Source organism: Scardinius erythrophthalmus (genome assembly GCF_964197995.2).
Source record: "Scardinius erythrophthalmus genome assembly, chromosome: 3".
Lineage (NCBI taxonomy): Eukaryota > Metazoa > Chordata > Actinopteri > Cypriniformes > Leuciscidae > Scardinius > Scardinius erythrophthalmus.
The window spans coordinates 17,462,319-17,481,021 of record NC_138223.1 but is presented as its reverse complement, the minus strand read 5'-3'; the positions used below and the strand labels follow the sequence as shown (position 1 = coordinate 17,481,021).

General features: G+C 35.0%; 1 protein-coding gene across 2 annotated transcripts; it reads left to right on the top strand.

The window, feature by feature from the left end:
• Positions 1-762: 762 nt before the first annotated feature.
• tapt1b (transmembrane anterior posterior transformation 1b) lies at positions 763-17,985 on the top strand. Of its 2 annotated transcripts, XM_081361462.1 has the most exons (15): positions 834-1,046; positions 4,375-4,505; positions 5,730-5,848; positions 6,040-6,072; positions 8,278-8,440; positions 8,523-8,658; positions 9,891-9,988; positions 10,139-10,208; positions 10,289-10,369; positions 10,454-10,563; positions 13,413-13,472; positions 13,650-13,718; positions 14,017-14,093; positions 15,206-15,372; positions 15,465-17,985. In XM_081361462.1, the coding sequence occupies exons 1-15, from the start codon at positions 857-859 to the stop codon at positions 15,695-15,697; spliced, it is 1,737 nt and encodes a 578-aa protein (XP_081217588.1). In that variant the 5' UTR covers positions 834-856; the 3' UTR covers positions 15,698-17,985. The 2 variants fall into 2 exon arrangements, with proteins under 2 accessions (XP_081217589.1, XP_081217588.1); XM_081361463.1 differs by lacking the exon at positions 6,040-6,072 and having other exon boundaries at positions 763-1,046.
• The last annotated feature ends 718 nt before the right edge of the window (positions 17,986-18,703 follow it).

Genomic DNA, 18,703 nt, shown 5'->3' with positions numbered 1-18,703 from the left:
AGATTCTGTGTGTTTGGTTATTGATATTAATGTAAAAAAATTGAGAGATTTTCATTGTAATAATCCAAAAAGTTACAAAGAAATTAATCTTACATATAGAGAATAGTAATTCTATGATGCTAATACGAAATAATCTTTAAATATATTCCCCCCTCTAGTGGTTAAAGAAATGTGGTACATGCACAGGGTTAGTTTACCCAAAAATAATACTCACCCTCATGTCGTTCCAAACCCAAGATTTTCGTTCATTTTCGGAACACACAAATGGAGATATTTTTTTATTAAATCAGAGCTTTCTGTTCAGCCATTGACAGCTACAAAACGTTTACGCTTCAAACAATTCATAAAGAGATCGTAAAACTAATCGATATGAATTGAGCGGTTTAGTTCACATTTTCTGAAGAGACTATATGATGAACAGATTGATTTGAGCTTTTATTCCCATATAAACATCGATGTGCTGTCTTGATGAGCTTAGCAATGCAAAATTTCTTTAACATTTGTGATATATTTCATTATATTATATTGACAGTATATATTTATATATTGATTCTGCGCTTGCTATTTCGTTCAGCTGAGCTCGAGGGAAAAGGAAGAGTGTGCACGAGCACACTTTGTTGTGTTTTTCACATAATCCGAGTCAAATGAAATTGAACCTCTGAACACATACTAATCCAAATTATAAACTGTAGAATTAAGAGATGTTATAACTGATTTAAGAAGAATAAAGTCATTAAAACATGGTTTAGAGGATTTGCTTGTGTGTGTGTATGAATTTGTCCAGCTGCATTATGGGAATTGTAGTCATTTGCAGTGACGTAGGCAGTGACGCCTGAATGTTGTGTCTGTGGGGAAGATGGCGGACTCAGTAGCTGCGGGGCTTGGAGACGAAAATGAGACTGAAAATGAGGAGAAGGAGAAGGAGAAACGACTCTTCAGCGGAGTCAAAAAGGCGGAGAAGCAAGCCGCTGCGTCAGACGTTACAGAAACTCTGGGCTTTTACGAGAGGAAGGCGAAATGCAAAGAGAGAAAGAGCAATGTGTCAGGTAAGAGTGACAGACAGCGGCTCTGTGCGCTAAACACACATTATTTTCAACCTAGTGAGCTGTCTACATAGACTGTATGTATCAGCATCATAAGCACGTTACAACGATATAGGTAAGCAATGCTTGATTTAAATGTTACAACGCGCCAAAATACTGTCTAGGTGGGAAGCTAGGCAGTTTTTGAACCTGCCACACACAACAGCCACAACCACAATGCATTGCATTTATCTACTGTCTGCAGCATTATCAGTTACTAAAGTTTGTTTACCATTAACAAGATCAGATAGTTCGACATCCATTTGTTTATTTAAGGTACCGCAATGATCAGTGTTGCTCATGTGACACATTCAGCCTCTTGCATAATGAGACTAACTTAACTTTAGAAGCACAAGGATCAAGACAGCTGATCAGGTGTGAAGATGAGAAGACCTGATGTTATAGATCTGTTTACACGAGGTTGCTTAGGAACAGGAACTCTTAATATTAACATGCAATACAGTAATTAGTGGTAAGTAACATGCATAATCAAAATGATCACATAACTATGATTCATCATTCATATTCATATTTGAATGCACATTAATCACTGATATGTTAATGGATTATTAAGTGAAGTTATTATGTAGCAAGATTTCTGCAGGAAATTTAAAAGTCCCACTTATTATGTTACATGTCTTTGTACCTAACAATTTTTTTTTACACTAGTTTTCATGTTGTATTGCAGAACACTTGATGCTATTGCGGACGGTGGGATATGTGTAAGGGAAGGGTCAACATTGTAATAGATTTAACTACAGAAATTAATGACAAAAACATGCTATATTTTAAAAATATAGCCTAAGCTATGTAAAAAAAAAAAAAAAAAAAAAAAAAAAAAAAACATGTATCTAGGCTACACAATACATAGTAGTATATAGACCATTTAAAGTGGGTCCAAACTGTTATTTCCCTGCCTGGAAAATTCATGGAAATGAATAAGGAAATGAATTGCTTCATGTTCATAAAATAAAACAGTCTTTATATAGTTATCATAAATGCTGGGATTTTAGTGTGGATGTTTGTTTAGGCTATGTAAGAAGCAAGGATAATGCTACTACAATTGCAAAGGCTTTTGTGGGCGTTTGTGAGTTGATGCTAATAATTAATTATAAATGATCAAAATAACACTCTAGCCTAATTTTATTCATTCCTAATTGTATTTGTTATCTGCAAACATCAGATACAGAAACTGAACTTGTGAATGCATTGTTAAATTACTAAAATTAACTTAAAATCTTACTTCAAGTAAATATTTTTGCAGCAATGTTTGTCTTACAAAAAAGTTTTGGGAATCCCTGAGTTGGAACAGAACACATGAAGCCAAAGTTAATCCAAACAAACTCCTCAACCTTTTAAATGGATAAAATATATGAAACCGAGGGCATCTTTTCTGTGCTTTTCTTTTAGAAAGCTTTCAGAGGTTGTGTCATGAGTTCAGAGAGCTAAATGGATGACAGGTGTTTGTTGGATGATAAATGTACTTATATTTTATCATGTAACTTATAAGACACTCCCACACAGATGAGAATCTGATATCTCTCTGGCTCTCTCTCGCTCTTTCTCTCCACTTTGTTTGTTTTCCCATTCACTGTTTCCCATCCTCAAGTTTATCCTTCTCTATTACCGTTAAAAATAGAAAGTACTGTGTGTGTTGGCAACAGAACACATTTGCAATGTGTGCCGTTCACCTCAGGACGCTTTCTTGCCCTTATCACAACACGTTTGGCCTTAGGTCAACATAAACATGCACTAAAAACAGTCCAGGACTTTATGTTCCACTTAAATTGAACTTTTATGTCACTGATCTTTTCTGCTGTAGATCAGGTGTGAGAACCACCATCACACAGCAACTGTGTCAACAATGTTCCTGATTAAATCACGAAACCTTTACCGCTGTGATATGAAAACATAATGCAAAGAAAAGTCGCTTATTGTGGCTATGTTTGAAGATTGCTTAAATTTACTATTCAAGTCTGTGTATGATTCTGGATGAATTGAGAATCACATTTTTCTCTATTTTTGTTAAGATAGAGATCATTCTCCCATTATTCTGAATAGACAGCTTAACAAAATAACAAGTAATTTACTAGATGTTCTGATAAAATGTGAATTGGAGCATTCTATTAAAAAAAAATTCACTTAATTAAAAAAAAAATCTGTTTGAATGAATGATTCACTAACTTTCTTATTAAGACTTAACTTGTTTTATTACTGGATGAATCAGCGTTTTTGAACGAATCTTTTAAATGAATAGCCTAATTCAATGACAAGTACATTTGTTAACAGTCACTTGTCACCACCTACTGGTGTAACAATGTAATCGATACTTATCTTGTAAAGTTAATTTTTTTTTTATCGCTACCGTAGAAGACATCAGTTAGGTCCGAACTATCAACTTTTATCCGAGTACTTCTGTGACTGACAATTTGAATATTTAACACAGAAATAATAATACTGTATAGTTAAAAAGACAGTGAAGCTGTTTCATGCCAACACTTGACAACTGCTCCCTCTGGATCAACAGCAGTGACAATGCAGAGTTGAATGCTCGCTGTGATCATATTCGTCAAAGGTTTAATAGACATGACTGAATCGTTGTCATTTAGGGATAAGATTGCACGGGTGTTTTCACGATCTTTTAACGATTTAATCGTGCAGCTCCACATATGGAAAATCTAGGATTTAAATTTTAAGAGTTTTTAAAAATGTAAAACAGAATCATTATGCACAAAAATGAAATACTCGAAGGGCTTATTGGTCATTTTTTGCATCCAACTTTTTGTTTTGTTGTTTTAACCTTTCAGCATTATTACAGGTTGTTAAAAACAATTGTCATTAAAAACACTGAATTATTTTGCTGTTGCAATGCAAACAACATCAGTACTATATAAGACCCACAATCCAGAACTCATAAAGTTTTAAAGAAATAATGTATTTGCAAATAAAATTGTAAAATAAATGATTAATTTTAATTAGTAAATGATCTAAAATGATCTAAAATCCTAAATTGGAAAACCGAATCCAATACTGGAAAACTAAATTCTAAAACCATAATGGCATTTTCACAAGTGGACTATTTTTTTGTAATGGTACATATTTGAGAGAGATGAAGAGATGCTGGTGCACTTGTTTATTCATCCTCCTTTCACACACACAGGAACATTTTGAGCTTCCATCCTCTGCACTTCTCTATGTAGTGCTAAATAATGAGGAAAATGGTTTCATTGTGCTGGATGCATGTGACTGACTACACATTCATGTGTGTGTTTACTTGTATGTCTGTGTGCAGATCTCTCTCTGGTGAGGTTTATTAGTGCTGAGTTGACTAGAGGATATTTTCTGGAACACAATGAGGCCAAATACACCGAGCGGAGAGAGAAGGTTTACACCTGCCTGCGGATTCCAAAAGAACTGGAGAAGGTACCAAACACATCGGCACAAAATCACACAATCCATACTCAATGAAATAACTATTCAGTACAATATCATTCATCACACTGTGCGTTGTTTTATTTATCTGCCAACCAAAAGAATTAAAACCATAATAATGTATTATAATGAAATAATATTATTAATGTTAGAATATGTTCCTAACACTCCCCTCATCTGAAAACAGATGTGTCCCAAACTCACTCCCTTGGTGGTTGTTATGTCATGTTGATTGCTTCTCAGTGTTTACTTTTATGTTTTTTTTTATGGGTAAAAACAAATAAATGGCTTAATTAAATTAAACATTTAGGCTAATTCAGCTTACTCTTGTCTTATTTATAAAAATACTTTATAGTTCTTTAACTGTTTATTAAAACATAATAATGTATTATATTTTATAAAAATATTTTTATTATAAATAATCATGTATTTTCTAAATCTGTACATAAATATAAAAATAAACGGTAATACTTTACAATAGGGTTTCATTGGTTAACATTAGTTAACTACATTAGTTAACATGAACTAACAATGAACTGCACTTCTACAGCTTTTATTAATCTTTGCTAATGTAAATTTCAGCATTTACAAATACATTATTAAAATCAAAATTTGTATTTGTTAACATTAGTTAATGCACTGTGAAGTAACATGAACAAACAATCAACAGCTGTATTTTTATTAAGTAACATTTACAAAGTTTAACAAATGTTTTGCTCATGGTAAATTAAACCTTATTTTAAAGTGTTGCCAAATAAATATTTTAAACATTATTGAAGAAATATTTTTTTCAAACTGAAGGAACGGATCAGTCATGTGACATTTTTGTCAAACCTGACATGGTGCATCTAAAGGTTTGTTCTTTACACAAAGCTATCAAATCGCAAGTTTAATCTACTACTTTTATGAAATTTATGGTTGTATGGTTGTTTTTTGTCATTTGGAGTTTGACAGACTGAGCCTTTGAAGTAAGTTATACCACATCCAGGACTACCACTGATCTCTCTCTCTCTCTCTCTCTCTCTCTCTCTCTCTCTCTCTCTCTCTCTCTCTCTCTTTCTCTTTCTCTTTCTCTTTCTCTTTCTCTTTCTCTTTCTCTTTCTCTTTCTCTCTCTCTCTCTCTCTCTCTCTCTCTCTCTCTCTCTCTCTCTCTCTCTCTCTCTCTCTCTCTCTCTCTCTCTCTCTCTCTCTCTTTCTCTTTCTCTCTCGCTGTAGCTGATGATCTTTGGCTTTTTCCTGTGTCTGGATGTGTTTCTGTACGTGTTCACTCTGCTGCCCCTCAGAGTGCTTCTGGCCCTGATCAGGCTGCTGACGCTGCCCTGCTGTGGCCTCAGGTAATACACACACTGTACTCAGGATATGCTCAGAGCAATGTTCCCAAAAGTAGGACTGTAATACGATTCTGATAAACCAACAGGTTGAAACATCTGAGCTCTCTACTTTTTTCTTTCACAGTGTTATTACAGACACACACCTAAACACACTTAAACCCAAAATGATTGTGCATATATTCTTCTGCCTGCAGAGCTAGTATATGTCCCTACTGCAAAAAGAGCAGGTATGCAGAAAAAATGACTGCAGCTGCTTTAAGCACACACACACCCGTGCTGGTATGATTGCAGCGGCTGTGTTCAAACACACATTCATACTGTGTATTCATCCTCTCTTTCACTCGCTTCCGTTGCCATAGCTGTCTAATTTTGCACTGTTGTGCTTTGATTTCACACTGGAATACTAAAATCATCTGGGATCATTCTCAGAACAGCCATGTTGTTCTTTCTGACTTACAGGGTGTACTTGCATGATCAGTCACAGGATGGCAGTGTGATCACAGTAAACAAGCAAAGCTCTGATAAAGGAGAAACAAATGATTAATGCAATATATTAATGTAAAATGTTATTATTAGGGTTGTAAAATGCATCTGATGATGGAAATTCAGTTGCATTCAGTGCATGTATTACGTACAATACAATAATTATTGTAATTACAATAATTTCTTAAAATATATATTTGGGCAAAGCCTATTATGTGTAAAAGAATGCATATTCTATTTACAGTAAATGTAAATAGTTGTATATAATGTTCGCACCCCAGTGTAAATACTAACAATGTGCATTTTATCTAGAAACAAACTTTTATAATAGTATATCAATATGCATTGCCGTTTGAGGTTTTGGGGATTTTTTTCATAAGATGTCTCTTATGTTCACCAACGATGCATTTATTTGATCAAAAATACAGTTATTTAAAATAAAAGTTTTCTATTTGAATATATTTTAAAATGTCATTTTTCCTGTGATGGCAAAGCTGTATTTTCAGCAGGCATTACTCCAGTCTTCAGTGTCACGTGATCCTTAAGAAATCTTGCTGATTTGGTGCTCAAGAAACATTTCTTATTATTATCAGTGTTTTATTGATTCATACTTTTGTGGAAACCATGACAATAGAACATTTTTAAATCTTTTGTAACATTGTTAATTCATTTACTGTCATTTTTGATCAGTTTAAAGTGTCCTGGTTTAATAAAATAATTAATTTGTTTAAAAACAAAAACTCTTACTAACCCCAAACATTTGAACGGTAGTCGTATGTACTATTATAATGCTGTAATAGTAACACAGCATTTGCGTTTTTTAAGAGCTCGGGTCGTTTACACAAAAAATGCTGTAACTGCCTGGTACTTTGACATCGTCAAATTTGTATTATTGATGTGCATAATCCTGTTCTATGTGCCAGTGCAGGTGCCGTTTACATCTGCAGCAAATAGTCACTGAACTAATACAATTCTTGAGCATGTGAATGTAAATTCTAATTACATTTTATGATTTAAGCATATTTATGTAAATAATTATGAGTCACACTGAAACAATCAGTCATGAATTGTGTGACAAGTTTCATATTTAAAGGGATAGTTCACCCAAAAATCTTTAGTTCACTTAAGCCATTATTTACTCACGCTCAATTTGTTCCATACCTGTATGAATTTCTTTCTTCTGCTGAACACAGAAAAAGATATTTTGAATAATGTCGGTAGTTGATGTACCCTATTGACTTCCATAGTAGGAAAATAAAAATAGTGTTAGTACCCAAAGTTCTTCAAGATATTTTCTTTTGTTTTGAGCAGAAGAGAGAAATTCATACAGGTTTGGAACAACTTGAGGATGAGTAAATGATGATAGAATAAAAATTTGGGGGAAACTATCCCTTTAATGATGCATCGGGTTCTCAGAATTTAGTAAAACTCATTATGGAATTTTTGTTACAGCAAATATTTACATTTTGTTAATATTTAAAAATTTGTTAAAAAATTAGTTAAATTAGCTCAGTTTAAACGGAATTTAATAAATTAACTAATTTAATGAAAAAATTAATTTGATGTTTTAAATATTTATTTTTGCCGTCTTTGCCTTTTATTAGGATAGGATAAAAATACTAAATATTTTAATGCTATGTTTTAGAATAATGGTAATAAATGTTTTATAACAGCTTTATTTGACGTTTTTGGGTACGTTTACACTGCTGATCTTCTCCCAGCACAAGTCTTGTGTTGTAAAATCTTTAGCATGACGCATGAACCACTGAGAGTGATCACTAACCCAGTGGCTGTGTGTGTGTGGAAGATCTTACCAACAGAAGAACTGCTTTGTGATTATAACCAGCTACTCTTCCATTAGGTAATTCCAGATGTCTATGGAACCAATTTAACCAAAAAATGTTTTGTCTTGTCTATGTGTGTGTGTGTGTGTGTGTGTGTGTGTGCAGTGGATCTCGTATCTTGCAGCCCGCTCAGGTGTGTGATGTTCTGAAGGGTTTTATCATGGTTCTGTGTTATTTCATGATGCATTATGTGGATTATTCCATGATGTACCACCTTATCCGGGGTCAGTCTGTCATAAAACTCTACATCATCTACAACATGCTGGAGGTACAGTATCACAACACTCACATTTGTTACTATTATATTAACAGTAGTAGGTGAATTGACACACTCTGTGTTTCTCCTCTAGGTGGCAGATCGCTTGTTTTCGTCTTTCGGTCAGGATATTTTGGATGCTTTGTACTGGACTGCCACTGAACCAAAAGAGAGAAAGAGAGCTCATATAGGAGTCATCCCACATTTCTTCATGGCTGTTCTCTACGTCTGTATCCTTCACACCAGCTTTGTTTTAAATGTCACATAGTCATATTTGGATATAATGACAATTTTTTGTAGATTTGAATAAATTCTCAAACTCTGCTATTTAATATATAGTGTGTAATAGTAAAATTAATTGTAAAAATTAATACAAAAATACAGAACTAATAAGTTAGTAATTACAACTACACTTTCAAGTTCGGTACGAAATATATTTGAAGTCCCCTTGTAAAAACTCTTCATATACTTTGAATGTACACCCTTGCCTCATTTAGTATAAGCGATTCTATGAATATGCAAATTAGCCTCCACTCACTCACACCAGCTCAGAGATCCACTCGTTGATGATCACACCTTGACGTGATTGGTTACAAGGTAGTTTGTGACATCAGAAACTCCCGCAATTTCAAGCCATGTTTTTGAGACTGTCTTTGGTTCACTGCAGTTTTAAGGAGAAAATACTCAGCAATGATGTTGACTTATGAATTTACACATGGTTTGTCTTAAAGGAACACTCCACCGTTTTTTCATATTAAACTGTTATTCCCTTAACTAAGACAAGTTGATACATACCTCTCTCGTCTCAGTGCGTGCACTCAATCGCTCTGGTGCGCGGCGACACTTTGATAGCGTTTGGCTCAGTTCATTCATTAGGATCCAAACAGAGATGAAGTTAGAAGCGACCAAACATCTCCACGTTTTCCCTATTTTAATACAGTTACACGAGTAGTTACACGACCAAGTATGGTGACACAAAATAAAACGTTACGCTTTTCTAAGCGGGTAAAAAGGATAACTATAATGTATGGCGGAATAGCACTTGGGAGCACTTCAACTCGGCACTTCAACTCGAGTCGGTGTTTGGTCGCTTCTAACTTCATCTCTGTTTGGATCCTAATGAATGAACTGGGCTAAGCTAGGTGCTATCAAAGTGTCGCCGCGCGATTGAGTGCACGCACTGAGACGAGAGAGGTATGCATCAACTCGTCTTAGTTAAGGGAATAACATAGTTTAATATGAAAAAACGGTGGAGTGTACCTTTAAAGCACATTAAAACACCACATAAACATATAAACAACATTAAAATGTTGATTTTCACCACAGGGTGTCTTTAACTACACTGAAACTGCTCAGTTGTATTTTTATGAATTTTTATGATTTAATTTAAATCTAGTGTTGTGTCACAGTTGTCATATTGCAATCTGTCATAAGTTATAACTTTCCTTAATTAATAATGCAGTCCTACATGCCATTCTAATTATGGTTCAGGCCACCACACTGAACGTGGCTTTCAATTCGCATAACAAGTCACTGCTCACCATCATGATGTCTAATAATGTGAGTGCGTGCACAGTTAGTTTGTTAAATTAAATACACTACAATGACTTTAGTTTCTACATTTGTCTCTGTAATTACATTTTACAACAGCACATTCATTCGCACCTTCTTTTATAGGGTTTATATTAATGTATGTTTTTCTTTATGTAGTTTGTTGAGATCAAAGGAAGTGTATTCAAGAAATTTGAGAAAAACAACCTCTTCCAGATGTCCAATAGTGGTAGGTCCATGTAAATAAAGTCTTCTCAAACTGTCACTGATGAATTGTCTCAGTGTTCCTATCTGTCTTTCTCATCACAGACATTAAAGAAAGATTTACAAACTACACACTCTTACTAATCGTCTGTCTCAGAAACATGGAGCAGTTCTCCTGGAATCCAGGTATCAGGTTGACAACTGACACGTCTCAGAATTTGTGTATACGCAACATCGATGTGTGTATTAATCATTGATTATTGCTCATAGATCACCTATGGGTGTTGTTTCCTGATGTCTGTATGGTAATCGCCTCAGAGATTGCGGTGGACGTTGTCAAACATGCCTTCATCACCAAGTTTAACGACATCACAGCAGATGTGAGTTCAAATTATTGTTGCACTGTATATTAGGCTTAAAATACTGGCAGCGCCAAAGTATTCCTAAGACGGTAATCATAAAATATATTATATGTTAGGCATATTACAAATACATATATAAACATAAAACATATATTAATAAAATATGCTGATGTGCTTGTTATCCTGGCAAAAGATTAATTAATTTGGCATTAATGAAATATACATTTTTTATATTTTTTACCAAAATAACAAATATATAATCATTTTGTAGCATAGTTAATATTCAAATATAATAAAAATTATGGAATTGTGTAATGTTAAATACAAATAAATAATATAATATTTAATAACAAACCCTAAAAGCAATACATACCACTTTCTGTCAGAGCTAAAAGATTTGCATTCATACAGCATGAGTTGGCCTAGTATCATCATACTAATTGATATCATGATACTTCTGCTGGTATCATGTTGTTGTGATTAAAGGGATCATTTTCCATTTTGGGTAAATCCTGCCATTAAGATTTTGAGAAGACAGTAGTTTAAATATGAAACACTATAGGTCGATTATATGAACATTGGATCACCTACAAATGAACTACAGTAACTTGAAAACAGTAGGTCTTAGTGCAAAGAGAAGTTTTTTTTAGTGTGACCTAAAGCTACTGAAATGACAATACACTAATACATGTATCCATCTAACTTTTATCTAGAATAAACTAAAGAAAAACAGAACATGAGAACTGTGACATGACCTAATTAAGTCAAAGGGTTTCCTTAGGCACATATTCTAGACTGTTCCTTCTTGTCTAAAAAACAAGAACCTCTGTCTCAGTCAAGAAGAAGCCTTTACAAAGAGATACAGGTTTCCTTTGGGGGTGTGTCTGAAAAGCAGCACCGCTCTCAGTGTCTTGGGTAACCCTGACAGATCCACTGACCCAAATCTATCAGCACACACAGAGCTCAGCGTCTGTCCAGTGTAGAGCCCCTCTGCTGTTGAGATACTCATCAAATGAAGGATCGGTGATACTACAAACTAAACTGTCCCTAAACAAGTGTCTGAAAGAGGAAAAATAGAGGGAACAGATGAACAAAGTAGGGGTTAAGCAGGAAGAATACAATGTGGATGGGGAGGGAGGGGGGAGCGATATGTAATAACAGAAAGAGGAGTGTAGTTACTGGCAGGGATTAGAGACAGATCTGCTTAGTTTAGGCAGGAAGATTAGTGTCACAGCACATACGTGCACACTTTTCTCTCTCTCCTGTACTGTATTTTTCCTAGAGGTGGACACTAGCCAAAATAAACAAGTTGGGATAATTTCCAGTCATTTTACCATGTGACCCTGGACCACAAAACCAGTCACATTTTATGAAATTGAGATGTATACATCATCTAAAAGCTGAATAAATAAGCTTTCCATTGATGTATGGTTTGTTAGGATAGGACAATATTTGGCCGAGATACAACTATTTGAAAATCTGGAATCTGAGGGTGCAAAACATTAGCCTGACTACGTCAGACTCCCTACTTCCGCTCAATTTCATTTCGGTTCTGTAGTCAGTCTGAGATAGCAGCCTATCTTTCAGTTTTCCAGCGGCCTTCGGACAGCCGGGCCAATCAACGAACAGAGGGCGGGCTGAGAGCCGTGACGTAGACGCTGATTGTACCGTGGATGCGTAGATTTACTTCACATAATCTGCAAAAGTCGTTCACAGCCATGTTTACTCCGGTATTTCGGCCGATGGTTTTGTTTTCGCATCATACATGTGTTTACAGTGGAAGTTAGATGCGGCTGAGCATGCGCATAACACACGCCATAACCAAACGTCATGTGATTGGCTTACGGGTAACCAATGATTTTAAACTTCAGACAAGGAGACCCCCCGCGAGAGAGAAAACACTTTTCTATTATGCCATTCCAGACTCTGTCTACAAAGCAAAGCGAAGTAGCAGAGTTTGGTATTACCAGGCTAGCAAAACATTCGAAACATTGAGAAAGTCGATAATTTATGTTCGTGACTGTGCTGCATTCACTCACAAAAATAAATGATTTATATATTTACGGTAGGAAATTTGCAAAATATCTTCATGAAACATGATCTTTACTTAATATCCTAATGGTTTTTCGCATAAAAGAAAAATCGATCATTTTGACCCATACAATGTATTGTTGGCCACTGCCACAAATATATCCGTGCTACTTGTGACTGGTTTTGTGATCCAGGGTCACAAATATTCAATATACATCTTAATGTTTATGCATTTTTTTATTAAATGGCTGAAATTGATTTTTTTTAACCAAACTCTAATTGTTACCAATTACACAAAACTTTTTGGAGAAGTTAATACTTTTATTCAGCAAGTTCGCATTAAATTGATCAAAAGTGACATTTACGACGTTACAAAAGATTTCTATTTTAAATAAATGCTGTTCTTTCTAATGAAAAATGCTTCACAATTTCCACAAAAATATTGAGCAGCACAACTGTTTTCAACATTTTTTAAAAAGAGAAATGTTTCTTGAGCACCAGATCAGCACATTCGATTAAAAATTAAGTTGTCATATAAATAAATAACATTTTAAAACGTATTAAACGTGAATGAACCCTTTGATTCTCGTACGTCAAGCAAGCATGCTTGAGCTTCTGTTTACCAAGATTGATGTGTGCGTTGATGAATGTGTGTACTAACATTGGTGAACTAACCCTTTAAAAAATCCTTCAAAAGACTCTTGAACTCCTGAGTTATTTGATGGAATCATTCTAATGTGCCTTTTTTAGTTTACTGATTTTATATTTGACTCTGTTACTGAATCGCAAGTCCTAATTCCTTGTAACTGTGTGTGTGTGTGCATGTGTTTGTGCAGGTCTACAGTGAATACAGAGCGAGCTTGGCCTTTGATCTGGTCAGCAGCAGACAGAAAAATGTAAGTGCATGTGCATTTATCATATCAGAGACCCTTTTTAAGCAAGACTGTAATCTTCCGAATGTTTAGCCAAGTGTATATAAAATTATGTATCAAAGATGATCGATTATTTGAATTGAAAGGAATGACGTTCGTCCAGCTTTATTAATCAAATACTGAAATATGTATGTTTTCCAGGCATACACAGACTACAGTGACAGTGTGTCCAGGAGGATGGGGTTCATTCCTCTTCCTCTTGCTTTACTGGTAACCTGCCTCATCTTTATTTAATCACAATACCAAATCTATCACACAGTACAATGTAAAAGCAAGAACATAAATCCTTACAATGTTTGCATTCATTTACAATTTGTCATTTTGTTGCACAGCTCTTGTTAATATACCTTATTGTGTTGTTTGTATCACTTAAAGTGGCTCTTGTAGACTGCACTGTATTCACTTCCACAAGCTGTATTTTTCAGTACTTTGAAAGCCATTAACAGTGAAGGTACTGTAATGTGTAGTAACTGTTATTAGTTATACTCATGTAGTATGTGATTGACAGTTGATCCGGGTGGTGACCAGTTCTGTGAAGATCCAGGGCTCTCTGTCCATTGTATGTGTCGTGCTCTTCTACCTGGGGTATGAGTTTACATTATTTCAGTTCAAAAGTAGTTTTTAATCAATTATATTTTAATAAATAAATATATACATTCAATTTTAATAATAATATTTTCTTGTTTTAATATTTTCTTAATGTATTAATTTTAATTTAATATATTTTTGGATCAATGATTTTTTCTTTAAAAAAAGTTATACTTTTATTCAGAAGATAGACATTACGTTGATTAAAAAGAACACTAAAGACATTTATAATGTTACAAAATATTTCTATTTCAAATAAATACTGTTCTTCATACTTTCTGTTCCTCAAAGGAAACAATATTTCCACGCTTCATTACGCAGCACAACCATTTCCAACTGTCATAGTAATAATAAATGGTTCTTGAGCACCAAATCGGTATATTAGAAAGATTTCTGGAGGATCATGTGATGCTGAAAATTCAGCTTTTCCATCATAGAAATAAATTACATATATGAAAAGAAAAATATTTTAAATTGTAATAATATTTGATAACAATTTATTTTACAGTGTCCTTGTTACACGTTACATGTAGTTACTGTTGTAATAACTATAAATTATGCATAATTACATGCAACTAACCCTAAACTAAACCCTAATTATAACCCTATGTTAAGTACATTATTATTACTCAGTATTTAAATGTTTAATAATTACACTATAACAAGCTCACCTTTAAATAAAGTGTAAACTAATATTTCACAATGTTACTGTATTTTTGATTGAATAAAGGCAGGGTCACACTTTAGTTTAGGGTCCAATTCTCACTATTAAAAAACTATTAACTATGACTTTTGCCTCAAACTCTTAATTATTGCTTATTATGCTAATAGTTAGAAAGGTAGTTACATGTAGGTATTGGGTAGGATTAAGGGATGTAGAATATGATAATGCTTAAAAAGGCATTAATATGTGCTTTAAAAGTACTAATAAGCAGCAAATATCCTAGTAATATGCATGCTAATAAGCAACTAGATATAGCAATCGTGAAAATTGGACCCTAAAGGATTTTGTTTCTTTTCAAAAAACGTACTGATCGATCGCACACTTTTGAACAGTAATGAATATAATCCAAATGTTGCATTCTGTGTGTTTCCGTGCGTTTATTCAGAATGATCACCCTGAAGGTTCTGAACAGTATATTGTTATTGGGAAAATCCTGCATGTATGTGAAAGAGGCAAAAATGGAGGAGAAGCTGTTTCAAAATCCCCCCTCTGCAACTCCCAGCAGAGTGTCCAGCAGAGCAAACCGGACCAAACACACACGAGAACCACCAGGTAACACAAGGAACCTTGAAAACAGAGAGAAAATAGTTTGAAAGTCTTATAAAGGTTTTGTTCTCTCTGACTAATTGTGTCCCCCTCTGAAGGTGAACCAGCGGAGGAGGGCATGTCGGCATCAGTCACCGCTCAACCCACCCAAAGGGATGAATGCCCCGCCCCTCAGATCCCCACCAGCGAATCAGATCAGTTCCTCACAACACCAGATGAATCAGAAGATAAAAGCCTTATTCAGGACGATACTGAGCTTACACACAGGGCGCCCAAAAAAGACTTGCTGGAGATTGACCGCTTTACTATCTGCGGTAATCGTATCGACTGACATTAACATGCACCCTCAAGTTTGATGCCAGTTATGCACTGAAATGCCCGCCAGCTTGATTCGTTTGACATTTGAACTTGAGCTCGTTGGAATGGGACGGTGAGAAACTGCAGGATATTTATTAATAAATGATGCACCTAATTTATTTAAGACTTAAACACACTCATTCACAGACAATCATATCAACACACACACACACACACACACACACACACACACACACACACATACATAGTTTTACCCATTTGGAATCCACCCAGTGAAGTTTCAAAGCTTTCAAGAGGTTCAAGATCACCTTTGGACGGCGGGGGAGATCTTGGTCCAGTGGTCACTGTGCTCTTCTTTCATAGAGGATGCCCATGAAGAAAAAGAGGGAAAGGGATGGATTATATTCTAAAATTAGATTACATTTGGTAGGATTAAAAAAAAAACATGAACATTTGATCTGCAGTGCTCCAAAACAAATGACAAAACTGGGTATTTAAAACTTCTTGTTCAGTTCTCTTCTTCATCCATGATTTCTGTATTTGGAATTGTGTCCCCTCAAATCTACAATCTTAATTTCCATCTAAAGACTTTTTAGTTTGACAGATCCCCATGTTCATTGGCAGTCAATACCGAAGTGTAGTTTTGTAATTGCAGATGTGTTTTGCAGGTTTTCTTTGTGTCTTCGAGTGAAAGCAGGAAGCAGTCTAAAATACCTTTTCACATTTTTATTTATTTATATTTTTAAGACCGTTCTTTGAGTTTGAAGACAGGGCTTCCAAAAGTTTTACATCGTTTCAAGTAAGGACCATTTAAAGGCCATTACGAGTATGTGATACTGTGCTAAAATGCATGTTTGTGATATGCCGATTGATTTACATCGTAGAATAAGTTTGCATCTGAATGAAAGGATCATAGATTAATGCAAAATAGTCGCATGGAAACAAAACTGAGTAGCTGGACTAACATAATGTGATTTGCCAGCTAAAATGAGGTAATGAAATATTTTCCATTTAGGGATGGACGTCTGTATTTTATTGTACGAAGAGCAGCAGATTTAATGAACATCATACATTGGTGCTGATGTTGGGAGCAGATGCTAAATAGGTTAATCAGTTAACAACATTCCAAAAGTCAGAATCTTGACCAAAGCAAAGTTGCATATTGATCCTTTTGCTAATATCTTGAGAGTATTTTGAAGAAAAAAATGCTTCTGTTGGCCCCTAATGTATTTACAGATCTATGAACATCAGAAGCCAGTAATGTAAGCGAATAACAATGAGTCAAAATTTCACTTTCTAAACCAGTGATGAGTGCCCATGATCAGAAATAATGCATGTATAGTGCTTAAAGAACTTATTGGAGTGCATCATCACCACAGAGAATAATTGCATAACAGACCACACTGTCTTAAAAAAAAAATAGTTTTCATATTCTCTTTCATAATCATATCTCTTAGTAGCACTGGAGGTCAGAATTTAAGTTTTTTTATTTATTATTGAATTAGGAATTTGTGTTACTTGTATTACAAATGTGTGGCTATAATTGATTGCTTTGTAATATGGTGGCATTCAGTCTGACAATTCACACTCAAGTCAGCATGTCGACAGTCATCATATGAGTCATATGTAATATTATGTAAGGTGCTCCGTTTCATTTAGGAAATGCATTAAGCTGAAAATATCAAATATGCCAAGGAATCATTTACTCTCCGTTATCAAACTAACGCAAACACTTTTCATATCATTTTCAGAAGCATTCACTTGACTTAAACTGCCAAAATTAAATCAAAGAGCATTTCTCATTTTTTTAAACATTTGAAACACTGATGTTAGAAATACCTTTTCTTATTTTTTTTAAACGAGAGACCACTATAAGCAACGTTTGCTTTTGTTGTGTGCTTTTTAATGTAATTACCTGTGCATTCCCATGGGTTAAATCACCTTTTGAAATAAGATTGAAGTTTGACTGGATCAGTAATCAAAAGGATGGCTTTGCTTGACTGAACCTTTGTAATACATACTCATATCCATTTATTTGGAAATACTGAAAAAGACAACCATCCAATTTATTTCCACACTGCTGGACTTCACTACTGTTTTCTCGCTGATCAATATCAGTTTGTTGTTTTCGGTGTGTTTATGTACCCATATTGGCTTCAGCATAAGTTTCTTGCAAACTTGTGTTTCCTGTAGAAACTGAAGAGGAACGACGATGTCGCATCCCTTGAATGGGATGTTTCAGAGACTGAATCGGGGGGAGAAATCAGGGTGTTGTGTTAATTAAAGTTTTGTTGTTTTCTACCTTTGTGGTTGTTAGTCGTTTTTAAAAGTGTTTAGCATTGAGCCCTAATGGACACTTTCATTAGACACTGAAATAACACTAGACACTGTAACACTGATAAAGTTACAATGCTCATACTGTATCACAATGTTTACATATACTGTATACATTTATATAATATATATATATATATATATACACTATATTAGCCAAAAGTATTGGGACCCCCCTCCAAATCATTGAATTCAGGTGTTCCATTCACTTCCATGGCCACAGTTGTATAAAATCAAGCACCTAGCATGCAGACTGCTTCTACAAACATTTGTGAAAGAATGGGTGGCTCTCAGGAGCTCAGTGAATTCAAGCGTGGTACCGTGATAGGTTGCCACCTGTGCATTCGAGAAATGTCCTCACTACTAAATATTCCACGGCCAACTGTTAGAGGTATTATAACAAAGTAGAAGCAATTGGGAACAACAGCAACTCAGCCACAAAGTGGTAGGCCACGTAAAACCACAGAGCGGAGTCAGCGCATGCTGAGGCGCACAGTGCGCAGAAGTCGCCAACTTTCTGCACAGTCAATAGCTACAGACCTCTAAACTATGTGTGGCCTTCAGATTAGCTCAAGAACAGTGCGTAGAGAGCTTCATGGAATGAGTTTCCATGGCCGAGGCAGCTGCATTCGAGCCTTACATCACCAAGTGCAATGCAAAGCTTCGGATGCAGTGGCCACCACTG

What these genes read in the sequence shown, in the direction of transcription:
- tapt1b (XM_081361462.1), top strand. Translation starts at nt 857, where the DNA reads ATGGCGGACTCAGTAGCTGCGGGGCTTGGAGACGAAAATGAGACTGAA. An exon ending in CATGGCTGTTCTCTACGTCT is followed by an intron (nt 8,659 to 9,890) that starts GTATCCTTCACA and finishes TTAATAATGCAG; the next exon opens with TCCTACATGCCATTCTAATT. An exon ending in TCAGCAGCAGACAGAAAAAT is followed by an intron (nt 13,473 to 13,649) that starts GTAAGTGCATGT and finishes TATGTTTTCCAG; the next exon opens with GCATACACAGACTACAGTGA.